The sequence below is a fragment of the Pezoporus occidentalis genome, unplaced genomic scaffold, assembly GCF_034315485.1.
Source record: "Pezoporus occidentalis ecotype Australia unplaced genomic scaffold, CSIRO_AGI_Poc_V1 ctg224, whole genome shotgun sequence".
Classification (NCBI taxonomy): domain Eukaryota; kingdom Metazoa; phylum Chordata; class Aves; order Psittaciformes; family Psittacidae; genus Pezoporus; species Pezoporus occidentalis.
The window spans coordinates 256,627-282,545 of record NW_026914117.1 but is presented as its reverse complement, the minus strand read 5'-3'; the positions used below and the strand labels follow the sequence as shown (position 1 = coordinate 282,545).

The window sequence follows — 25,919 nt, the reverse complement described above, 5'->3', positions numbered from 1 at the left end:
AGTCATTTGAATAATGATTTCCATCTTTCATATGTGCTATTCTGTGTTTGGGGTTTGCTCTTGATCACATGCCTATATTCAGCACAACATTTCAACTGTAGCAACAACTCCTGTATTCTTTAATATCAATATTTTCCTCTTTAAATCTAGTATCTCACCTCCCTTAATTTAAGAACACACCCTGTATTCTAGGATATCAAGCTTCATATGTCACATGACAGCAGTTGGAATAGAGGAGGTGGCAGGAATTCACATTCACTTAGCAAGATGGAAGGGGTTCGTTTCCACCCAAGGAGGGAAAAGTTTGGAAAAAAAGAAAGCTACTGAGGGTTATTAAACATATACAAGGGTTATTAAATATACAGGGACAATATCCAGCTCAGGGAGGTTGTGAATGCTCCATCCCTGGCAGTGTTCAAGACCAGGTTGGACGAGGCCTTGGGTGATATGGTTTAGTGTGAGGTGTCCCTGCCCATGGCAGGGGGGTTGGAACTTGATCTTAAGGTCTTTTCCAACCCTTACTATCCTATGATTCTATGAGCTGAAAACAGCTGGAGGCTGAGAGATTATTCAGGGAAAGCATCAGATGCTTGCCCTGTTCTTGCTCTTCTCCAAGCACCAAACTGTGGCTATGGCTGAGGAGAAAACATGGAGAAACACACACACACTCAGGTCTGCTCTTGAAATGAGGTTTTTATGGGTGATAAATGTGGTTAGAACCCAAATGCCCAAAGTTTATTTCATCACCTGCTTTCAGGCTGTCTAAAGAATAAGGAAAGTGACAGCTCTTCAATTAACAGTTTCAAGAGTATCGCTACCACTAAAGTGATTTTAAAGACATCAGTTAAAAAAAAAATAGAAAGAGGAATGGGAATGAAGTAGAGCATTTTGTAAATTTTTGGCCACATCAGAGGTTGTAATCGTCAGACAAACTCCTGTCGTAGAGTTATGAGAAGACACAGAGCAAATGGCAGCTTCCAGCTAACCCTCCTAACAGGGAGATACAAATGAAACTGTCTCACATTAACCTTTTCCTAAACGGGAGGTGATTTCTTCCTCCTCCTCTGAGAACACCATCTGCGCTCTCCTGTATGGCACAAGCCCTCCCTGGAAGCCTTCTGTTACCCTGTTTTGGATATGTTGTAGGACAGGTGTCCAACATTGACCATCATTTACAGAGGAACCCACATCAGACTTTCGTTTCACTATTTGTCCAATTCTTTACTCAAGGCAAAATTCAGCTTTTCCAGCTGCTACTCCATTTTTTAGTTTTTGGAAGACTAATGGCTCAGTCCAAATGTAATTAACTGCTTTCCTCTAATGGTTTCTAAATGTGGACCCCAGTGACTTCTTCCACTGCAGGTTGCGTCATTTTCACCCTCTAGCAATGTCTCCTGACAGAAGGTACAGCTGGGGAGTTTCAGCAGCTCCATAATCACCGACCTACATTTTGCATCACTCAAAAGGCACACTTAGTTGTTTTCATTTGACTATTTGCATTCTCTTAAAAGTCTCTGCTATAACAAACTCCAAACAGGGTCTTTAAGAAGTACCTGGCTCCCATGTAAAAAATGTTTATGTCTAAGTATTTAAGAGCTAAAAAGAAGCAGAAAGCACCTATTACCTACTGCTGCATAGGGTTTTATCCAAGTGTTTTGAATTTTTAACTCAACTACACCAGCTGACTCCCCCTCTGAGAATTTATAGAGGTTCATTAATGCCTGCTAATCTCAAGACATGAATATGGGCTTGGTTTCATTTAACATACACTTACACACTCCATATGCAATCAACGTGTGTGTGTATATATACACACATGTATATATATTACACATACTTCCATATTTTTACTTTTCATTAAAAAAATTTGGGAAAAATATTAATTGCACAGCTTTGACAGTTGAACATACAACTTCCTCCCTTTCATTTTTCTGACCTTTTTAGTTAATACAATTACCGTTGCAGCAGATCGTAATTTGTTCTCATGGCTACAGATTAATGAGACAAATTGCTGTGATGTTACAGTCTGAGCAAAGCAGGAGCAGACAAGGAGGCAGCCCAAATTCCATCAGCTTCTTTAGCTAAAAGGCTCAAAGTACACAAAGGAAATAGAAATTACTTTCTCTACCTTTGCATTCCCACCTCTGAACCACAGAGGTTACAGCCATAGGTACTTGGAAAAACTACAGAGCAGGTTTGCAGTCACTTGAAAAATATATGCCATATATGTCAGCCCGTTTCCTGCTTCCCCCCACACACACCCAAGTAAATCTGGAGGATGGAGCTTGTGAGGGAGTAAACAGATTGGTTTATGGCAGTTCATTAAAAGTTTTGCATTCCTAACCTGAGAAATACACTGGGGCAGTATTTTGTTGCCTGAGTTTGCTCACTTTAACAGATGAAAAGTTTGGGAATATTTTAAATTTTTTGTTTATTTTATGCCATTGTTAAGCACCCCAGGGAAGCCAGTAACTTATAAAATTAGCTCATTCTCATACGTGTCAATAGAAACCTTTCTGCCATTAACACTTACATCCAACACAAACGCAAACCTCACTTCTAATTGATTTTGCACTGACTCTTGAAATACAGCCAGTGAAACAATAATCTTGAAGAGACTATGCATGGAGCTGTTGATGTGGGAGTCACGGACAACGCAGAGACAAACAATGTGATCAAGCGATTGCCAAATTTATTACAAAGCCTTAACTCCTTATATACTATTTCTTACAGGCAGTTACAGTGATTTGGCATATTATGATTGGATACATGTCTTGAAGACCCTTAGTGACTAACATATAATTGGTTAAGCACAGGTGTGAGAACTTGACCTCGAAAGCTTGCCAACACTCCACAGTTCTCATTAACTCAGTGAATTCCAGCTTCTTCTTATCTTGCTTGCTTAAGCTTCTTTGGGCCTCTCATGGCCTTGCTGTATCTTTCAGGATTATTCAGAGTTTATGTACCAATTATGCATTCTCCTGTGAGAACACTGTCTCCACATGGAGCACTCAGACTGACAGAAGGTTAGATGTGCATTTTTAAGTGGCACTTGAAGGAGTGAAAGGCTGAGGAGTGAAATCTCTGCACTGTACAAATACATTTAAAAGCAGGCACAAGCTTAAAAGGATGACTTTTGACAACCCCAAATCTTTGGTGGCATTTGAAACCTTGACAAACCCCATCTTCAACTTCTACCTGTGCCAGGAACATCACTGTAACATGGATGGAGAGCAACAATATTCTGCATTTACATTTCATCTCAAATTGCTACTACCTACATTCCAGATTATACTCCCTGCAAACAGTTAAGACTGGGCAGAAGATGTACAGTTGCCTTGTAGAAGGTTTTGTCTAGGTGGAAAGGAGACCGAGTCGAGGCAAGGACAGCATAAAATAGTTGAATTGCAAATTCCAAAAGACATCAGGTTATTATCTTTGCTTGATTTACTGAGCTTATCCATTTAGTGCTACAGGTATTTGAAAGGATTTGCAAAGGGAGCGGAGGAAGGCAACCAATAATTATCTGTAACATTAAAAGCAGCTCTGCAAAGTGTCCAGTCCAATGTTTTCATCTCTTCTGGCATAATAAAGAAACTGCAAAAACCACATAAGAACAAAGAGTTTTCTCAACATATGTTTATAAACAGAATGCAAGGAATGTGCTGGGCTGATGAGAACTACCCATTCTCTGATTGGTAAAACATAATGCCCTTTTGACTGCCATGCCTGTAGTAGAAGAAAATAGATGAGATTTTTCAGAAAGGCTTAAACAGACAAAAAAAAAAAAAAAACACACCAAAAAAAAACAACCAAACAAAAAACCTTGTAGCCAACCTGTTGCCCTTTGCAGTCAATGCATGTCAGGTTTTACTTACGTCTGGAAAATGAACCATGGAAAGGCTCAAGACCATATCAGACACTTCCTCAGGATTTATGTTTGGGCTCTTTTTTAAATAAAGCAAAGTCACTTTGGAAGATCTCAAGCTACCTGAAGTGGCTTTCTCCTTCTATTTTTATGACCAGGGAAAGAGACAGGAAAAAAACAACTCAGAAGAGAACAAGGCACAGAAGAACTATACACAACCTGCTCCTTAAACAGTGACTGCTTCAAGCAAGAGATGTCTTCTTCACCCATTTTCTTCCCACCTCCTAAACTGAAAGCTATAAACTGAAAGCTATTTTCAAGCACGGGTACACAACAGCTTAAACCAGCTAATACTCATTCAGAGTGCACCATTTAGCCCTTGGCCAACATACCCAGCTTCCCACTACTTTTGGTTCCAGGCTTGGAAACTAGTGCCAGATGTTGGAATTATCCTGTGTGCCTTTGTGGCCCATTGGCTTTAATCTCTGATGGAGCAGCCTCTCTTTGGTTGTATTTAGCTTAGCTGCGAATTGCCCTAGCACCTGAAAGCTTTCCAGATAAAAATCAATAGCTAGAGTGAAATACTTTTAAGCCTTCATAGAGGCTCTGGAACCAATCCCATTTTATATTCACAGATCCCCAAAAGATCAAAAGAAAATTATCATGATCTCTCTATGCTCATTTTGGTTATGATATAAATGCTTTCCTTTGCATTTTCTAACAGAGGCCAGATCACAATAGATTAAATTAATCATGAGAAAATGAATCTCTTGAAAAGAAATCCAAGAAGGCAAGAGGCGGTGCAAACTTGCCATACACTGTTTCATTCTTGGGTTTGAGAGAACAGTGTGAAGTCAAAGGGTAATTTATTCATTATACCCATTTAAGCTTTCACCTCCCTTGAAGCTGCCAACAGAAGTACCAATTTATGTGAAAGGCTATGCTGGTTCTTTCAGTTGTTCCTTAGAAAATTCAAACAGGCAGGTAATAGTCACAACTTCAAATCACTTTATATCTAAATGGAACGTGAAGCTAGGTATTTTGCATCATTTTTAAACACAGCACAAAACTAAATATTGAGCTACAACAACACAACTGGAAGGAAAAAAAGGAATACAGCTAAAACTACTACCTCTTCCAGAATGGCCTGGGTTGGAAGGGACTTTCAAAGATCACCTGGTTCAACCCCCTATGTAAGCAACTATGCTGCTTACAGTTATCAATGCTGGCTGGTGTATTAACCTAATATTCTTTAGTATTCTTTGTATTAAACAAGACTATACTGTCAAGTTACAGAATTTGCCAGATGTTTCAAAAAATTAAGAGATCAGTAAATACAGCTGGAATTGGTGTTTTTTGGAATCCAAGACAGATCCTTGTCATGGTTTAAGCCCAGCCGTAAATCAGAACCACACAGTCTCTGTCTCACTCCCCCGCTTCTCCCCCCCACCCCTCCCCCCACTCCTGGAGGGATGGGGAGGAGAATTGGAAGAATGTAACTCCCACAGGTTGAGATAAGAACAGTTGTCCTGGTTTAAACCCAGCCAGACAGCTTGTTCACTCACTCCCCCCCTTTTCCTCCCTCTTCCTTTCCTTCCCCCTACCCCTAGAGGGACGGAGAGGAGAATCAAAAAGAATGCAACTCCCACAGGTTGAGATAAGAACAGTTTAGTAACTAAGGTATAACACAAATCACTACTGCTACCACCAATAATAATAATGATAAAGGAAACAACAAGGGAAGAGAATACAACACCTCACCACCAGCCAACCGATAACTCGCCCCCCCCAGCCCAACCAAGCACCGACTGATACCTCGTCCAACCCTGCAGTCTTAGCCCTTCCGGGTAACTCTCAGTTACCTCCTGGGCATGACGTGCTGTGGTATGGAATACCTCTTTGGTCAGTTTGCGTCAGGTGTCCTGTCTCTGCTTCCTCCTGGCCTCCCCTCCTCCCTGGCAGAGCATGAGGCTCACAAAGGCCTTGGCCAGACCAAAACATCAGTCTTATCAGCTCTGTTCTCAGGCCGAAAGTCAAAACACAGCACTGCACCAGCTACCAAAAAGCAGAAAAATGACTGCTACTGCTGAACCCAGAACAATCCTTCAACAGATAAATTCTACTGACATGAACTCTGCACTACTGTTGACCCATCAAATCTGTACCCGTATATTGCAGCATCAAACTGCATGGAAGATTTTCCTCTCATGCTAGGTCTGCCCTGCTCAGATTTTAATACAGTTTTTTCCAGTGGATGAATAATACTATGTGGATGAATAATACAGTGGATGAATAATACTATGATCTTAGTGTGGAATAGAAACCATAGTGGCTGAATAAACTTAGCATGTAGAAGTTGCACTCTATCTTGCATAGTGTATTACTCCATAAATGAATACATACATTCAGAAAGAAAACCTAACAAGAAAAAAAATAGGGCAGTGGTAACAGAGATAGTTCTAATGGAAAGATAGTAAATAATGTCTTTTACATTTATCTTGGAAGTCATTCAGCAGGGAAATTCTTACTGCCTAGCTGTGGATCTGGAAAAAAAAAAAACAAAAAAGGTAAATCTTCAAGAATTTGCCTGCTTTCTAGTGTCACTGCTGAGACAAGGGGGCACAAAATCACAAAATGGAATATAGAAACCTTTAGAATTAGTTATAAGTACTGTTAGGTTTGATGGCTTTGTAACAGTAGCAATGGAAAATTACTGAGGTGCATGATACATAGAGAAAAAAATAAGAGCACAGCTAGAGAACATACTGAGAATTCTGACAAGATAAATCGTTATAGTTGTGACATAGTTTAAGAAAAACAGTCTAGAAGAACAGGACACAGGATAAGGAGTATCTGGGAACCCTTGCTGTCCAGGATGGGCTACAGTTAAACTAACTGATAAGTAGGAAGATAGGAGGATTATTATGTCTCTGGTGCTAACGAACCAATTAAACTGGTATGAGCATCTACTGCCCATGCTTCAAAGGCTGCCAGAAGTGATGAAGATTGTTGGAAGAAGTTAACGACCCTCAGAGACCAGCACCACAATTCTGTATGCATGCGGGGAACTTTCTGGAAAATTACGTCAGTTGCTGAGGTGAGTAGCTCAAGAGAGGACACCTTCAACACTGGAGCAGGCGGAGATCAGTGTCCAGGAGCCTCAACTCAGAGCGACAAGAGCCACCGAGGGAGCCTCAAGTCCTCGACAGGACCTGCCCAGGAGCCGGCAGCTCAGCTGACGCGAGCGAGCAGCTGACTCACACGGGGCGGAGCCAGGAGCAGCGGCACCAGCCCTGATTGGGTAAAAACCTGCCCCAGGGAGCACGAGCGACCAGGAGAGCGGCGAACAGAGCGGGCAAACAGAGCGGGTCGAGGCAGTTTGCACGGCAGTTCGCGCGGGCAGGTGAGCGGGATGGTGAGCACTCGTCGTACGATCAGGGCCCGGTCCGGGAGCTCTGGCTGCCCCGGCGGTGGCCAGCGTAGGCACCCAGACAGAGCCAATGAAAGGGGAGGCTGCAGTGCAGAGCTCAGGGTGCAGAGACTGTCTGCACTGGTCTGGTGAGGGGAGGGTGCACAATGGGCAGGGCTGCACTCGGTGGTCCCTGGTGGAGGTCCTCCTGCAGCAGGAGCTGAGCTGCAGGATGCTGTTAATAGACTCATGAAGGAAAGAAGGAGGCCGTTAACCTGGGAAGCTGGGAATTAGTGACAAAAAAAAAAACCAACAAAAAAAAGAAGGAAAAGGACAGCCAAAAGCAAGGGGCTTCCCCCCTAAATCCCCTGTCCCCACCAGAACCGCTTTGCTGCCCTGCAGGGGGCTAATGAGGAAACGCACATGAGTCAGAAACAGCCGGCTGATGCACTGCTAAAGAAGATCTCTACTGGTGCTGCTGGGAAAACGCGGCGGGTTGTAGTAGTAGGGGACTCTACACTGAAAGGGACAGAAGCACTTGTCTGCCATCCAGACACCGTCTCAAGGGAGGTGTGTTGCCTACTGGGGGCACAGATCAGGGATGTGGCAGAGAGGCTGCCTGCTCTAGAAAGTCCCACGGACTATTACCCACACCTGGTGATACATGTGGGTGCTAGGGATATAGATAGTAGTAGCCTGGGGAACATAAAGAAGGACTACAGAGCCCTGGGGGGAGGTGGTTAGGGGCCCTGGAGCTCGGGTGGTCTTTTCATCAATTCTCCAGGATGCAGGGGAGGACCTAAAAAAAAGCTAGGAGGATTAGCCAGGTTAATATATGGTTAAAAGGGTGGTGTCACAGTCGGGGGTTTGGGTGTCTTGAACACAGGACCCAAGCCTGTAGGCCAGGTCTAGTGGGGGCTGGTGGAGCTGGTCTGATAAAGAAGGGAAAGAGCAGTTTTGGTAGGAGGCTTGCCAGACTGGTCAAGGAGGCTTTAAACTAGATGTGTTGGGGGATGGGGGCATCATTCCATTCCAACGCACCCAGTCAGTTTCCAGAACCTATAATAAATGCCTGGAGCAATGTAGAGATATCCCAGCCGCTCCAGCCAACGAGCCGGCTTCAGTTGGAGCTCGGTTCTGATGCCTCTATACAAATGCCCGTAGCATGGGGAACAAACGAGGAATTAGAGATGTGTGGACGTCTACAGGGGTATGATATAATAGGCATCACAGAAACATGGTGGGATGGCTCCTATGACTGGAGTGTTGGAATGGAAGGTTACAGGCTCTTTAGAAAAGACAGGCCTGGCAGGCGGGGAGGGGGAGTTGCCCTTTATGTTAGGGATAGGCTGGAGAGTATGGAACTCTGTCTGGGGACAGGTGAGCAGTCCACAGAGAGTTTGTGGGTCAGGGTTAAAGGGAATATAGCTATGGGAGACATTACTGTGGGGATCTGTTACAGACCGCCTGACAAAGGAGAACCTGCGGATGAAGCACTCCACAGACGGAGTGGGAAAAGCCTCACACTCGCAGGCCCTTGTTCTCATGGGAGACTTCAACCACCCTGACCTCTGTTGGAAGGACGGCACGGCCCTGCACAAGCAGTCCAGGAGGTTCCTCGATTGTGTAGAAGACAACTTCCTTCTGCAAGTAATAGAGGAGCTGACAAGGAGAGGTGCCATGCTTGACCTCATGCTGACCAACAGGGAAGGTTTCGTTGGAAATGGGACGCTCCAGGGCAGCCTTGGGTGCAGCGATCATGAGATGCTCGAATTTGAGATCCTCAGGACAGTGAGAAGAGCATGCAGCAAGCTCACTGCCCTGGACTTCAAAAGAGCAGACTTTGGCCTCTTCAGGAACATGCTTAGGACGGTTCCATGGGATACAGCCCTAGAGGGCAGAGGGGCCCAAGACTGCTGGTTGATATTCAAGGATCACCTGCTGCAAGCTCAGGAGTGTTGCATCCCAACCAGAAGGAAGTGCATCAGGAGGGCCAGGAGACCTCCTTGGATGGATAAGGAGCTGCTGAGGAAAATTCAAATGAAAAATGAGGCTTATAAGTGGAAGCAAGACAGGTGGCATGGGAAGAGTACAGGGATGTTGTCCGAGAAGCTAGGGACCAGGTTAGGAAAGCTAAGGCCCAGTTAGAATTAAACTTAGCTAGAGGTATTAAAGATAACAGGAAGGGATTCTACAGGTACATAGCAAATAAAAAACAGACAAGGGAGAATGTAGGCCCCCTCAGGAAGCTCTCGGGAGAACTGGATACACAGGATTTGGAGAAGGCTGAGGTTCTGTATGACTTCTTTGCCTCAGTCTTCACTGACAAAGGCTCTGACCAAACCACCCAAGTCTTGGAAGGCAGATGCAGGGACTGTGAGAATGAAGACCTTGCGCCCGCTGTAGGAGAGGAACTGGTTCGAGAACATCTTAAAAATCTGAACGTGCACAAGTCCATGGGTTCTGATGAGATCCATCCGCGGGTCCTGAAGGAGCTGGCAAATGAAGTTGTGAAGCCGCTGGCCATCATATTTGAGAAATCATGGCAGTCAGGTGAAGTTCCCAATGACTGGAAAAAGGGAAATATAACCCCCATTTTCAAGAAGGGGAAAATGGATGACCCAGGGAAATACAGACCAGTCAGTCTCACCTCTGTGCCTGGCAAAATCTTGGAGCAGATTCTCCTGGATGGCATGCTAAGGCACATGAAAATCAACAAAGTGCTTGGTGACAGCCAGCATGGCTTCACTAAGGGGAAATCCTGCCTGACCAATTTGGTGGCCCTCTGTGATGGGGCTACAGAACTGATGGACAGGGGTAGAGCAGTTTATGTCATCTACCTGGACTTGTGTAAAGCGTTCAACACTGTCCCACACAACATCCTTGTCTCTAAATTGGAGCTACATAAATTTGATGGATGGACCACTCGGTGGATAAAGAACTGGCTGGATGGCCGCACGCAAAGAGTTGTCGTCAATGGTTCAATGTCTGGCTGGAGACAAGTAACGAGTGGTGCCCCTCAGGGATCGGTGTTGGGACCGGTCTTGTTTAACATCTTTGTCGCTGACATGGACGGTGGGATTGAGTGCGCCCTCAGCAAATTTGCCGATGACACCAAGCTGTGTGGTTCGGTTGGTACACTGGAGGGAAGGAATGCCATCCAGAGGGACCCTGACACGCTTGTGAGGTGGGCTGATGCCAGCTGATGAAGTTTAACCATGCCAAGTGCAAGGTCCTACAGCTGGGTCGGAGCAATCCCAGGCACAGCTACAGGTTGGGCAGGGAAGAGATTCAAAGCAGCCCTGTGGAGAAGGCCTTGGGGGTGTTGGTTGATGAGAAAATGAGTATCTGCCAGCAGTGTGCACTTGCAGCCCAGAAAGCCAACCATATCCTGGGCTGCATCAAAAGGAGCATGATCAGCAGGTCGAAGGAGGTAATCCTGCCCCTCTACTCTGCTCTTGTGAGACCTCACCTGGAATCTTGTGTGCAGTTCTTGTGTCCTCAACATAAAAAGGACATGGAATTGTTGGAACAAGTCCAGAGGAGGGCCACAGGGATGATCAGGGGACTGGAGCACCTCCCGTATGAAGATAGACTGAGGAAGTTGGGGCTCTTCAGCCTGGAGAAGAGAAGGCTGTGTGGAGACATCATAGAAACCTTCCAGTATCTGAAGGGGGCCTATAGGGATGCTGGGGAGGGACTCTTCATTAGAGACTGTAGTGACAGGACAAGGGGTAATGGGTTCAAACTTAAACAGGGGAAGTTTAGGTTGGATATACGAAGGAAATTCTTTCCTGTTAGGGGGTGAGGCACTGGAATGGGTTGCCCAGGGAGCTTGTGAATGCTCCATCCCTGGCCGTGTTCAAGACCAGGTTGGACGAGGCCTTGGGTGATATGATTTAGCGTAAGGTGTCCCTGCCCATGGCAGGGGGGTTGGAACTAGATGATCTTAAGGTCCTTTCCAACCCTAACGATTCTATGATTCTATGTAATCCATATGTAGCCTCATGAATATGTATGTATGCCCAGTTGCTATAAAACGACTGCTTGTGTGGCAATTCGGGGACACACGTTAGGAGGAGCTATCCCCTGTGTCTCCCAGCACCGCAATAAAGAATACCTGCTTGTCAGCTTGAAAATTTTGTTGGCAAGTTTGTTCCTGGAGTTTTCTCCAAATCACTGCTTAGCTCTGTGGACATTATATGCAAGTGCAAATAACTGTAGTGCAGCGCTCTTCAATGGACTTGTGTGTGTACATATATATATATATTGAAACCCCCTCCCCCCGCTCCCCAAAAAAAAAACGTTTAGAAAAAAAGATACAGCTTTTCTTTACTCTCATTTTTCCAGCTTACCAGAACAAATACTCCCCTCTCCACCCTTCCCCAATTAGAACCGCATTTTCAAAACAGTCTATTGCCTTTGCTTCACTTTGCAGTCAGAGAGTTCTCCTCGGCATCCTGAACTCTGTTTGCCTGTAGAACAGACAGAAAGCCACACTGAGATCTACTGCCCTGCTGACCCCTTTACAGTTGCATATTTTTTCACAGTCTCATCATAGCCACTTTGCATTCCAGTGCAAAGTGTAAGCTTACTAATGAGGAAAGGGGAATCTATTGATCCCTGCTTTTTCCAAAAAGAAGGTACTACAAATAAAATGCATTATATTCAGACAAGTGAAAAAATATAGCATCTTATGCCCCTGAAATAAATCCAGCTCTTTTCCTGGATATACGTTAGATACAAAACTGCATCACTTGGAAAGGATAACTGCTTTGAGTTGACTACAAAGAGATTCTTTTATCATACCTAAATCATAAGAGACAACAAATGCCTCCCAGGCAGGAGATCTGGCAGACTTCAACTTTCCGCTACAGTTCACACAGTATTTTGGTTCTCTAGTGTGGAAAACCTATCAGGATGATCATTAAGAGTTTCCAGGCAGATTCTCTTGTGAAGTTGGATGTTGAACACCCCACCTATTGATTCGGTTTTCCAATCAAAACTGCTGAGAGATGGTGCTGGGGCAATTGCCATGGTTCAGGATCACCAATGAGAACAAACAGCTGAGCCAGAGATAAGAAAGGAGAAAAATGGCAATGCCTGTTCTGCTGCCTGGCTCCATGGAAAGATGAGGACAATGTGTGTCAGAAACCCAGAGAGTGGATTTTATCCAAAGCTTGATGAGTAAAAGAGAGGGCAGTGTTTCCCTGCTGCGCAGCACACCAGCTGCCTTGTCACCCACCAATGGCAAAAAAAAAAACGCATTTTGTTCTGCAATATAATATATGTACACACACACAGAGGTCTGATTGTCATGTCCTTAGGGTCTTGAAAAAGAAGGAAACACCTACCTCATGTCAGGCAGTACAAAGGCTCAGTTGAGCATCAGGGAAATCTGTGTGAACACAGTTGATATTTCCACTGGTACCCCTACAGTCATACAGGCTAGAAAACTGTGTTTTCAAAAAGCAAAGAAAAACTCCAGAGAACAGTGACACTCTGAAATCATAAAGGATTTTGACCTAATTTTGAGCATCCCTAACCTTAGCATGTCATTTGGCATTTACCTAAATGACCAGTACAATCTCAGTAGATATAAAGTCCTTTACTCAAATTTGCATAAGGCTCAACAGAAAAAGATGTGATGTAATAGATAAAAATGGAGAGGGGAAAAAAGTGAATCCATACATCAAGAACCAAGATGGCAGGTTGCTTGAGATGGTGACGATACAGCTCATAAAACAGTGCCTAATTTACTGAGACAACCTCTAAAAACTTTCAAAGGCATAATAAAAAATTGTATTATTCTTCCCATAAAATCTAAAGGAACATTGGACTTCTCAGTAGCAGAGTATCTGCTGGTTTCTGGCAGCATGCACATAGTTACATAGGAGGAATAATGCGCTACAAATGCTCATTAAGAAAGACAGGACAACATGTTTCCAAGAGGAAGCTTCTAGTTATGTTTCAGTGACCTGACAACATGTCAAATGTAATAAACTAAATTGCCTGAAACAAATCACTTTAATTTCATCTTTTTTATACCACTATATATGTTTCCCCACAACATATCCTCATGTAGCCCATCAGACATATATCTACATGGGATGAACTTGTCTTAATTTTATACTTATCAAATAGATGAGGTATTCAGTAAGCATTGCAACAGATCTGGTGTATAAAACCAGTGTATGACTAATTCATTTTGATTTTTACATAGATTTTATCAGTTCCCTATAACTGCTTAAGGAAAACACTAGTAATGCAGAGGTTGCACTCCACTGTATTTTGTGTGTCTTCTAAGCTCATACCACTGACCAAAGGGGAACCAGTCCCTTGAGGAGGCTGCATTTCAGCCTACTGAAGGGATCAACTTTGAAGAGGGAAGCCCAGCTCTCTCAAAGTCTGAAACCAGTTTTAAGTAACAGTGTATCATTCATGCACTCAGGACTCCATATCAGCATCCATACTGGAGAAGGTAAATTTTGGGAGTAACTGAATGATCTGTGGAGCTTAGAATCCCACTTTCAGAAAGAAACAACTCGACTGCACTGCATGCTCTATCCATCATCTCAGAGTCAAATGTTTGGCCTCCAACTCATAACTGGAGGTTTAATTAATGTTTAGCTGCTCATTCTGAAAAATAAAAAAGCAAAAAAAATTCTAAAGTAACCACAATTAGCATCATTTTGTTTTAATGCCATCCAAGTGACTTGTCTTTCATAATAAAACCATGTCCTAGCATTCTCTGAGGACTTAAAAGAACTCTTAGTTCCCAAAAAGGCAATTATTCATGGATAATGAGCAGAACTCTACCATCACTACCTTCTACACTTTGAGCTTCTGCTCAGAAGAACCTCTGAACTATTAAAACTACAGCAAGCTTCAGGATAGGAAAAATTCTATTTCTTTTCTTACTTAGCTGCAATACATTTATAACCCCATATCTCAAAATACTTCTTGCTTAAAATGCAAAGCAGAATTATCAAGTGCAACTGAAATTTTAGTCAGACAGACTTTTTTTCTTTAAACTGAAATATTCCCAAACTCCAGTTCACTATATCAGCTTCAGGTGAGGTTTGTTTCCCCATGACATTTCTATGTCAGTTAAATGCCAGTGGAAATAAAGGAAAATCAGGAAGAACAGCAGAAAACAATCATGAAGTAGTTACATGCAGCCAATAGTGGAAGGTCTGTAAGAGGCAAAACCAGTCAGTTTTTCCAGCTCCAAATCTTGTCAGAGAATACGTGATTTTTTGGCCAGTGTAGTTCTGGGTTTTAACTCAAAATATAGGAAAGAAAAACATCCAAAACCCCAGTGGTCTCCATAATCTTTTCAGCAGTAGGAAATTCAGAGTTAAACAATGTCAGTTGTTCCTTACTGAGACCAGAAACTGAGTTTCTCTCCCAGATCCCAGACATACTCCCTAATCAAAAGGTTTATCTTCCTCTTTCCCCTCTTCTGTCAAAAATATTCAGAAGAACAGCTTTCATTCCAGTGGAAATAAGTAGAAAACACTGACATTTTTAGAAGATAATTCTTTTCCATTAACCAGGCTTTCTGAAGATTCTTCTACATAACTGTGTTCCCATCCCTAACCAGTATGAGCTAGAATTACTCTGTGTAACCATTTCTCTCTCATCAATTTACAATCCTCTGACAGATTACACACACACAGAGCATTTGACAACAAGCGTTCTACAGAATTAGAAAAAAACGAACAATTGGTAGGACAACTATTGCAAGCCAAATATAGCAAAATGTGCTTTGAAGCCCATGCGTGGGTGTCACCAGCAGAAGCACCAGAACTGTTAGTAGTATATGTAGAGATAATGCTTCCCGACCCATGATCAGCCCTTCCTTACCTACACAACTATCTGGTTGCCAAGGAAATGTCTCTTCAGAGGTCACATACTGACATTACTCAGTGCTACCGTCTCTTAGATGTAACACATCTATCAACTTTATGATTGGCATCTAAGAGACTTTCTAAGGGTCAACAGCAAAATTAGCAATACCTCAGCTGACCTCAGGCAAAGTCTGGGTCAGAAAAACATTTCAAGCATGATGTTTATATATTCCATTCATTGTGTTATTATTTATATTACTTTTAGAGTAAAAAAAAATTAATTTTAGCCAACTAGCTAAAATCATTTGATTCTCATTACATGCTGATGTCACTTAATGATAGCATGAACACCGAACACAAGCAAGATTATTTTTACTTCTTTCAGTCATTCAGTGGACTAAAGAAACTTTAATCATTTTTTTAAATAGGAAAATACCCATTAAATATGTACTCAAGTGAATTATATGTGCATCCTTCTTTGATCTGAAGTGAAATACCTTTTGCAACATGCTGGCCATTTAAATATCAATTCTTCATGTCCCCTTCAGTTACTTACCTAAAAAAAAGGAAAAATACATTAATTTTCCATATTCTCAAACCTAGTATGAATACATACCTTGCTCCCCAGTAAGTCTTCAGTAGTTATAAGTTAAAGGTAATGGGGTTTGGTTATATTATTAGTTTAGATGACATGTTTGCACTTTACTTCAGCTAAACATTCAATTTCAGAATATTTTTTTCTTATTATTGCTTTTTTTCCTCCCCGGTAAATGATTTCTAAATAAAAGGTAGTTTATGCCCTCAACAATTTGATTTCCATATTTTGTGTGTTTGCTCTGGCAAAGAAAAAACCTCATAACTGCAATCACAATAATGGAAATATAAAACCTTCAGCAAAGGGATCGCAACATGGTCTTCAGTATGGAATTTGTAGAGACCTCTTGCCATTTCTGAAGAGCTACTGGCAAGAAAACATTTTGAGCAGACAGAGGACAGGACAGCAAGCCAGGAGACTGCAGATGGCATACTCATTCTATAGGTTCAGGTACAATATTCCATCAGTCTTCATAGGACCCATATTTTAACTACCCAGTTTCCCTTCAATTCTGTCTCATGGCTTTGGAGATTAGATAACAGTTTATAACAGTAGGTACCATGGCATGTCTGAGGAACAAGTTACTATGGAGAAAGTAGAATAAAAAAGTTTGCTATCAACACTTGCCTCCTTACTCATTCACTACTTAATAATTTCACCCTCCTCTCTGACCCTCACTTTTCCTCCCAAGCCATAAAGCCATTTCAGAAGCCAGTGCTCCTTTCTTACCCTTACAGTGCTTCCTTTTAGAAAGGAATGGTTGTATTCAAGACTTTTCCCTTCCAAAATTTAAATTCTTAACCATAACCATGTCAACATCCAGAAACAGCCAGAATTTGTGATTCTTAAGTGATTAAGTTGACATTATCACAAGCAAATGGAATTGTACTTCGTACTTGTCCAAACAACAATATAAATAAACCCATACCACAGTCCTGTGATTACCTACACTGCAGAGAAACAGGGTTTTTTTTTACTTATAACATTAGCTACTGTCCTAAGGCACATTTATAAAATGACTGCAATTTAAAGAACAACTTCTGTGGCAGAACAGACCGCTTTTGAGAAGTATTTGACAATACAAACAGCAGGTAACAACAACGACAGACCAACCAGTGCATACTATATGCCAAGGAGGAATCCCACTAGGCTTCTGCCTCCAACCAGTCAAAACACTGAGTTAGTTTCAAACTCATAAACATGGGTTTGGTATGAAATTGGCTTGAATTTCTTTATTTTAGGTTTCTACTTGCTTCCTTGCTTTATGAGGATCACATCTTTCAGGCTTTCTGCTTAAGGGAAATGGACTAAAATACATCTGAAAATCAAAACCCAGAATGGTCACATCATCATATACTCCTGGAAGGAAGAGCTGTAATGGCTTTTTCAGTTGTTACATGAAATACCAGCAAAGCAAAGACCATTGGCACTACCAAATTCCAGTCTCACCTGAAAGACACTGGAGCACCAGTACATATCAGCCCCCACAACTAGTGACAGAACTATGCCTTCCAGTCAGAAGCCCTGAGAGCAGCATGTGCATGACAAGCTCGTAGTTCTCCTCCACCAAAGTACTGTTTTCTACATCATTATCCACTGCATCTGTGTGTATTCAACAAAACCTTTCCAAATCAGCCCTACAAAACATGAGGTCATAACTTCCTAGAGGTCCTGTCCTCCCTTTCTCACCCAGGAGCACTTGTTTGGAGCCTGAGTACCCCTATGGGAAAAACCTCTGGCACAGCCCAGCAAGACTACACTGGCAGAAGCATCTTGGCTCAGATCTAGGTGATGGCATCTGTTGTTCTCCATACCCATACAAAGAGATTGAGCAACAACTACAAGTGTCAACATCTGCAAATCTCAAACCATCTCAAGTCCTAGTTTTCCCATCCACATATTACCCATCACTCTTCTATGACTGAATTGCATTTATTCTCACTTCTTTTCTAGATTCAAACTGAAAATAACTTTAAAAGTTTACACAACGTACTATAAAAGGTAAGACTGTCTTAGATGATCCTTAAACTACCCAAATTTATCTTTTTGAGCACTGATTGTGAAAACTATTTTATATTGCATCCATATTGCATCTATATCAGTTTTGCCATATACTGTTTTTTCAGATGCTTCCTTAACCAACAGCACAACTTGAAAATCATAAGAAAAGTAGGTGAAATCCATAACAACTAAATAGTTTCCATATTTCATCAAAAACTCAGCTGAATTTCTTTAAATCATTACCCCATACTTGCCAGATTTATGCTTGCCCAAGATTTTTGACAGAAATTCAGCTGGAAATTTCACTTCTTCACATAATGAGCTCACACTGCACAGAGTGTACAGGCTCAGCACTAATTCTGCCTGTACAAAACTGACTTTATTTTAGACTGAATTTTAAATGTCTGCCAAATTCAGACATCTACTGCATAAGTTCTGCTGCTTACACCTCCTGTCAGCCTGCTCTTTGATGCCTCTGAATGAACACTTCCATTTTTTCCTGCAGAACTCTCCTTTATCATTCTCTTTCAAAGCAGAAAGTTTTGGTTCTCTAGTCCATATGCATGCACATGTTCAGTCTTTTTCAATCATCTACAATTCATACTTTTCAATCATCTACAATTTTTCAATCATCTACAATTCATACTTTTCCAGGGTATGAAATTATTTCAGAATTTAAAACACTATTGTGCTTTAACTCCAAGATGTATTTAGATGATGAAAATACACTTTTGTCCTTAAAATGACAACTCAATGTATTACTGCCATCTGGCTCAAAACATCTGGTGTAATGTACCTACGTTTAGGTTTCATTCATTTTTCCCTCACTTTCCCTTATCTGAAGATAAAGCATAGTTCTCAAGATTAGTGAGAAAACAAATCAATCCTGTTTATCACAGGCACTCTTATTGATGGTTTTCCTGCAGTTGTTTACAATGGTTAGCCATACACCTATTCCACAGGTAATTCTGAGTGATGATAAAAGCTTAAGGGACTTTTTAGCATTGCCTTCTTTGCAATTTAAAACGTTGGGAGGACCCCTATACAAAGAGTACATATTAAACTTCAAGTAGTACAGCTAAAGCTTATTTCTGTGTAAAGATATCTTTGCCCTTTACCATTTGGCAAATGTTCCACTGGTCCAACTGCCTGGAGCTGAAATCAAGACAAGCACCCCTTGTTGCGCATTAAGAGTGATCATCATCAAGAAGGCACATTCTGCTGCACATCACAAGCATTCCTCACAAATGAGGTGGACATTTGTCTTTTATCAGTGTAAAGCAGGAAACAAGGATCAGACTGACTCCAAATGAGGTGGCACCTACACAGATCATTTTGCACCCTCGAAACCCAAGACATCTAAGATTGTACTGATTCAGGAACTGCTTTGTGCAAATGCTGGAAGTAAGTCATCAGACATCTTCATTTGGCATCTCAACTGCTTCCTTCAGGGATCTCCAAGCCACCATCAGGCTGAAGTGACAGCTGCTTGAGGGCAAGTGTTGCTGCTGCTCTTCCACCTCAGCTATTACCATATTTTGCAACTGTCACTGCTTCTATCTCAAAACAATAGCTAAAGAGCTTGACTTGTGAAAGTAACCCAATTCTGCACACTTAAGCACATAGTTAAATCGGATATAGACAGGATTTGAACATCTGCTCATTCAAGAAAGCAGTGAAGCACATGCCTGACCAGCAAAGTTCTGCAAATTTCTTGTGTGCATTATCCCATGGAAAAACTACATCTCAGAAGCTCAGCTGGTGCCAAGGCATGCCATAGATCTCCACAGATCTGTTTCAAGAACACTTACAGTCTTGAAGAATACCTTCCTTCCACTCACCAAAAAAAAAAAGAGATTTCTTTGATCACGGGTAGTGTTCTCTATCTAAGCTAGCCAAATAGAGATTTCATACTTAGATTAGGCTGTAAACTCAAGGCCGGGGGGACTGTGGTGAAGATCCTGCTCTCAATCAGGTGAATCAAGCATTTGAGTTTATGAGGCCAATACAATCTGAGAATCCTTCCTGAGTTATTCTGGACAGGCATCTCAGTTTCTTCTGTGGAGTTGCTCCACTTGGTATAGGTAAATATTTATTGGACTGGGGAAAGAGGATGCATAAAGTGTGTCATAAAACAGTGAAGAAATCAGAGTCCTTGACAAGCCATTAAAAACTACATTCCTGTTTCCTCAGGCATTTCAAGTGAATCCAGCAGTGCTGGTAAAACAGCACTAAAAAAAAAAAGACTAATCTGCAAGATAGGCTCCACCATTTGTATGAAGAGCTGATTGTGTTTTTTCACACTCTCTCCTCCCCCTTGCTCAACACCATCCTAGACTATTACAAAAACTAGGACTGTCAGAAATGCTACTATACATGATAATAATTACTTTATTTCTCTCTAATATTATTAAAGATAATTATGATACCCACTGCAGAGAAAGAAATAATTACCACATTAGTAGCAGATGTCATAATACCATAAAGACCCATGAGAGTCTGAGCCACCCTTCCTCCAATTTCAGAGGAGGGTAAATTTGCAATAGTTACTATGAAGGAAGGAGGAAAACAGTGTAATAGCTTAAATACTTCTTGTGAAATTGAATTAGTGCTGATAGATGAAGCTGTATCTTGTCTAACAATAACAAGTGATCCTCTAAATACTGACTGAAATTGTATTAACTGGTAATTACACACATAAATACAGCTATGACACTGAAATCATATTTTTCCTACTACTTATAAGGACCTGGAAGGAAAATAGTTTAGTCCAAATCTGCCATTCACTCTGTGAAACTGACAGATCTTCCTTCAGGATCTGTGGCCACCAAGTGAGATTAAGAAGAAGCTGCCTTACCTCCAAAGTCCTTATTCCAGGAGTCAGAAGTGGCTGGTAAAGCACTGCTGTCTTAGCGATCCCCCTGGTAACTGCTTGGGCTCACCCCACATCCACCAACATCACTGCATTTTTCAATTTCCATGCTAGGTTCTTGCATCTGCTTACAGCACCTTATGCAAAAAGCAAAGACTGTGGCTTTGTTTGTTTTTTAAATTAAAATGTGTTTAAGAACAACACTCTTCCAACCTACTGGCTTTTTTTTTTTTCCTTTAATGTAACATTTATTATGTTTATAAATCTTATTTTGAACTGATCTTTTAAGAAATTCAGTATTATTTTTTGCCCCCTATTTTCTGCTACGATTTATGGCAGTATATTGGCTTCTGAAACAGGGTGAAGCTTTGTATGAATTCAGGCTTGGAATGGGAACATGGGTTTAACAAGGCTTAACCCCTTTAGGCCAAGTTCCATCTCAGAACTCTTAATTCAGAGTCAAAAATCTGTACTATTGTTTTAATCTTAGATTTGTAGATAAGTTGACATGAAAGACAAGAAGCAAGAAACCATGGGGCTATGCTCATGCACATGACAGTAACAACAACAATCATGCATCAGGAAGTTGTAGGAATCCTGTCAAACCATGAAGATCACATCAAGCAAAACTGGGAGCAACTACAGGAATAACAAACTCACCCAGTTCATCTTACTTTAAACTCCTCTGACGCTCACTCCAAAGAACCATTAACACAAAGCAAGTTGCAAGTCAAGGCAACAGAAGATGACAGAGTAATCTTAATTAATAAACATCATTCTGATACTGAATGAATGGTGGACTTCTTGGGGAGACAACACTGCCTATACTGTTAAAAGTGATGCGTTTAAAGAAATTCACCTATTTTTGTGCTAAGGCCCTTTCAAACCCACTGCCTCTGCATTCACCTCTTCAAGAGCTGCTTTTTCCCAGGGTTTCAGCATCGTGGCAGGGCACGGAGTCATGTGGGTCATGGGGAAGGAGAACAAGCCCTGCCTTTGTGCAGGTTCCTTGGATGGCAGCAAGAGCTCAGCGCACAGCCAGGCTGGCAGGGATGGTGTCAGCTGCACAGTATGACCGATATTCAAAGCACCCACAGCAAGAACTCCTACACTTTGACAAAGGCTTTCAGAGTCCAAAGCTATTCTCCATATTTTCAGGTTAAAAAAATCCTCAAAAAAAAAGCTCTTGTGTCTAACTGGAGCTTTAACATTACAGAGCCCAATTCTGCAAACTCTTGGAAGCTGTTTGGTACTATTTTAAGAACAGCAACTGCATCAAAAGAGCAATTTATTCTTTCTTCCTCCTAACTCTAAGCATCAACAAAGATCATTTTTAATAGGTTTTGAATAGTTTAAATCCAACATGTACTTACACTGTCTACCTTAGAGAATGACTGTTTTAACAGCAAATTCACAATCTTGAGATTTCCAGTTACATCTTGAGGGCAGGGTGGCAACCCAACATACTTTGTTATATATACACATACACACACATGCAGTATCCACATAAAGCAATAATATGCTATTTTGTATATTTGGTTTCATTTACTGTGATTACATTTAAAGTACTAAAGTGCAAGTATCTGATATCTAGATCCAAGGTACCTACTGAAGCAAATCTAGGCATTAGTAGCAAAGCAATCTATTAAATCCTTCAGGAAAAGCGAGATAGAATATTTCTGCTTCTCCATCATAAAAAAGAACAAGCAAGAGGGAAGAGCTCTCATTACATATTTCTTTCCAGAGCAGCTCTCTGAATTCTCCTGCCATATCATCCTTTTGGAACTGACACGTGGAAAAAGCCATTTGAGATTTCTGCTCCTCACATAGCATGGTACCGAGTTAATTACAATTTTGCCTACTGAAATGTATGCATGGAGCAAAAAAAGACTTCACAGGAAAACCTAGAAAACATTTACTAAATGTTATACTGATGGCAACCATTATGAGATGTCAGGTTTGATGCTACTTTTGTTCTGATGCAAATAGATGTAGTGTTACTAGCAGGACAGTTGCATGACACAGTGAAGGGATAGTACCTGTTGATTTTGCCCAGGCTACATGACAACCCCATGCTTGCTACCAGGTTATCCTGTAATATCTCACCTCCACAGTTCTCCTTTGGAAGCTGACAAAATACTCTGAATCCCTTCTTATTTTTCCTGTCCCAGGACAAATTACTTCACAGGCCTCAGGAAGATGATTCTTGGGCATGTTGTCCTCATGTCACCCATACATTCACCACTTTTCAGGAGGGAATTTATTGTTTTTTTTCCTAATGCAATAGACAAGACTTGCTATAGTTGATCCTGTTCCTATGAGCATCACACGAAGAGCTGTATTTAAGGACCAGCACATCATTGTGCCCAGCACAGACACAGCAGAAAACCCTCTCTATTCCAAAAGACTGGTATCCATGACCGATTCTAGACTGCAACAGAACAGCAACAGCAAAGTACAAGGAAACAAGGAGGCACTGCTCAATGGGGCTGAACAGACAATATCGTAAGACACACTGAGAAGCATGCTCTACAGAAACCGTGGTAAAACACCATCAGAAGAAAGCTTGGCATGTGTCTGCACACAAGGAAAGTGGAAAGCAAACAACTGTAAGCTTCTGTTTGAAGGGCAATGAATATCATAAGTTCATATTATGACCTGCTTAGAAAAAGAAGTCAACAGTTTATTAGTAAATAAAGGGTGTTGTTTTGAAGTGGGGAGAGAAGTAGCTCTGGAGAACTCTGTAAGTGATACTGTTATATTCCATGTTAGGGGAAGATATGAACTCAGTAGAAGTTTAAAAAAACTACTTTGTTTCATATTAACACTTTACCTTTATACTGCACAAAAAGCCTAATTTTGGCAAAGACACCATTGCATTCATCACCATGATAAAAATCTGAGTAAGAGCTGTGAGGATGATTAAGGAAGGCATGTGTCAAAAATGTCCTGCAAGAAAAATCCAGAACATTCAGTTCTACTCATGCAACTGGGTTAAACCCATCTAAGTCCAGACTGTCAGTAAAAGAAGCATACCTATGCAAGATGTGCTTAAGTTACGGGGGATAACCAGTTATTACGGGGGAGGAAACAAAACAAAACCAAACCAACAAAATCAAGAGTGGAAGTCATAAAGAGGAAAAGAAGAAGTGAAAGTTCTGCTGTAGTCTTGTCAATATGACAATTCCAATATAGACAACGTGTCTAGAAGTGGCTAGATGTACTTCAGTTTGGACTAGAGACCCAGCATTGTAAACACCTCAATGTACCTTTGTACCAATGTTCTGTACCTTTTGGGTCTCCACATTATGCAATACTCAATTTTGAAAGATGACTATACAAAACTGGCAGCTATTCCTCAGATCACTAGATCTTTTTCATTTGAAATATTAAATCCTCAAACCTGCTATTTTCTCATCCCCACAGAGAAGCAGCAGCTGCCATAAGGCAGCTTCAGCACCTCAGCAGTCAGGTCAGAAAACAAATCCCACACAGAAAATGCTCTGAAAGTCATTCTCCATCTCCAGCAGCAGTGTTTGTTCCTTGCCTGTAATATACACTGCAGAGTTTGGATTGTAGTACTGAACAAGGGAGAAAGGCGGGGGAAAGAATAAAGGTGACAATCAATCAATCTGACATTCCTCATGTCCCTGATAGGTTCAAAGACTACAGGTACTCATTAGTGGCCAGTAGCTAGATAATTGTCCAACATAAATACACACCCTTGCATCCACTGAGAGAACAGAGAATTTCATGCCGAGAACATGCAAAAAATCTCTTAGCAGGAACAACTGCTAATTCACTTCCAAATTAGTGATACATTAGTTTATAGCATTAATGTATTAAGACACTTTCCAAGGCACCTCACTAGCTTTCCTATGTGACCAAAGAAGACCTCATTGGCTTTCTCATATGTCCTCTGATGACCATGTTCACTCATCCCTAGGGACTCCTAAGCCTCAGGGTGACAGCACAGCTCCCCAGGACATTCACTAGGTGCCAAGCAGCTTCAAACTTCAACATACAGTTTGAGAAGGACACACAGGTTGTGGCTTCTACTCATCAGATAAAATTATCTATGCAATCTACAGTGTTTGGCTTCTGTCCTATTTTTCATGCTGTGTGCCCAAAAGGCCTTAGCTAGCAGTCTTTTATTTAATTAAAATTAAGATGCTGATCTAATTTTTTTAATAAGGAAGCAGAATATAAGTGTAACTTGGTTGAAAGAAAAATAATCTTCCTTACTGAGTCTTGCTAGTCTTGCAAGTTACTACCTACTCTATAGCAAGAGGTTACTGGGCAGCAGAGAGGGATGACGCCTCACCAAGCAAAGAGGGCAAGAGCAGAAAAGACTTTTATTTCAGTCCTGTGATTCCCCCAAAGCTGGTAGCTCTAGCAATGCCTGAACAGCTGTAATATAAAATATACTGAATGAAGGGTCATAAAGCTCTCTAGCTGAGGAGGAAGGAATGCCAGTCATTAAGGTATGTCCTTATTATAATAAAGACCAAAGAGGACTTTTAGTGCTCCTGAGCTGACAGGCATTGGTATTTCACTCCTCTTGCTAGTTGCTAAACCATTGGCAGATTATAAAAATATGCCCATGAGGGTGGCTCCACACAACACAGTTTGAGGATTAAGCCACTTGTGACCTTCCAGTCAATATTTCCTTGTACAGTACAAAAAGCCTTATGAAGGAAAGTTTCCTTACAGTCTGGGGAAGTGCTACAGGGCAGAAACAGAGATTAAAACTCTTATTTTTCACCATCACAGCCATTTTTCTTTCAGTATATTTTAATAAATAATTTATATTATGTAACTTAGAAAAAACAAGAGGTCCCCAAAGAACACTAAGAACTTTTACTTGCTTCAATAATGAGAAAAGGAAAAAAAAAAACAAACCAGGGGTAAGAAATTCAGTACTTCTTTCATTTTGTACTCTTCCTAGAGCATAAAAAGGACAAAATATTTTCTTAAACTGGAGATGAGGAGGAAGAATAGGGGCAAAATAGAAGGAATAGGTGAGCAAGCAGTAACACACCTCCTCCAATATCCAAAATAAACTTTTATTAAAAAAGATAAATTGCGAAACTATCTCTTCAAACAGAAGTAGAACATTCTGCTTGAGCTAAGGCCACGTGCTTTCCTCCTGCATTTGGACTTCTAGAATAAGGAGCCCCCGTTCCCCATCAGGCAGGCTGCCTAGTAGCTGTCACAGTGCCAGCCATCCCACTCGCTGCCCGCCTCCCCTGGCTTTGATGCCTGTGGAACAAGCTCTGCCCCAAGAGCCCTGCAGCCTCATCAGGTTCCCCCACACTCTC

At 41.5% G+C, this 25,919-nt stretch overlaps 1 protein-coding gene across 2 annotated transcripts in view; it reads right to left on the bottom strand.

Moving 5' to 3' along the window:
* The window catches only part of ANK2 (ankyrin 2), a 367,179-nt gene that overhangs the window by 301,061 nt on the left and 40,199 nt on the right, over positions 1–25,919 (bottom strand). The window contains exon 2 of one of the 2 annotated variants that reach the window (XM_062620858.1): positions 15,628–15,686. The exons of the other annotated variant lie outside the window; for it this stretch is intronic. Coding sequence (XP_062476842.1) covers positions 15,628–15,648 — 21 coding nt within the window. The 5' untranslated portion in view covers positions 15,649–15,686. The remainder of the gene's footprint in view (positions 1–15,627; positions 15,687–25,919) is intronic. 2 annotated transcript variants of the gene reach the window in all.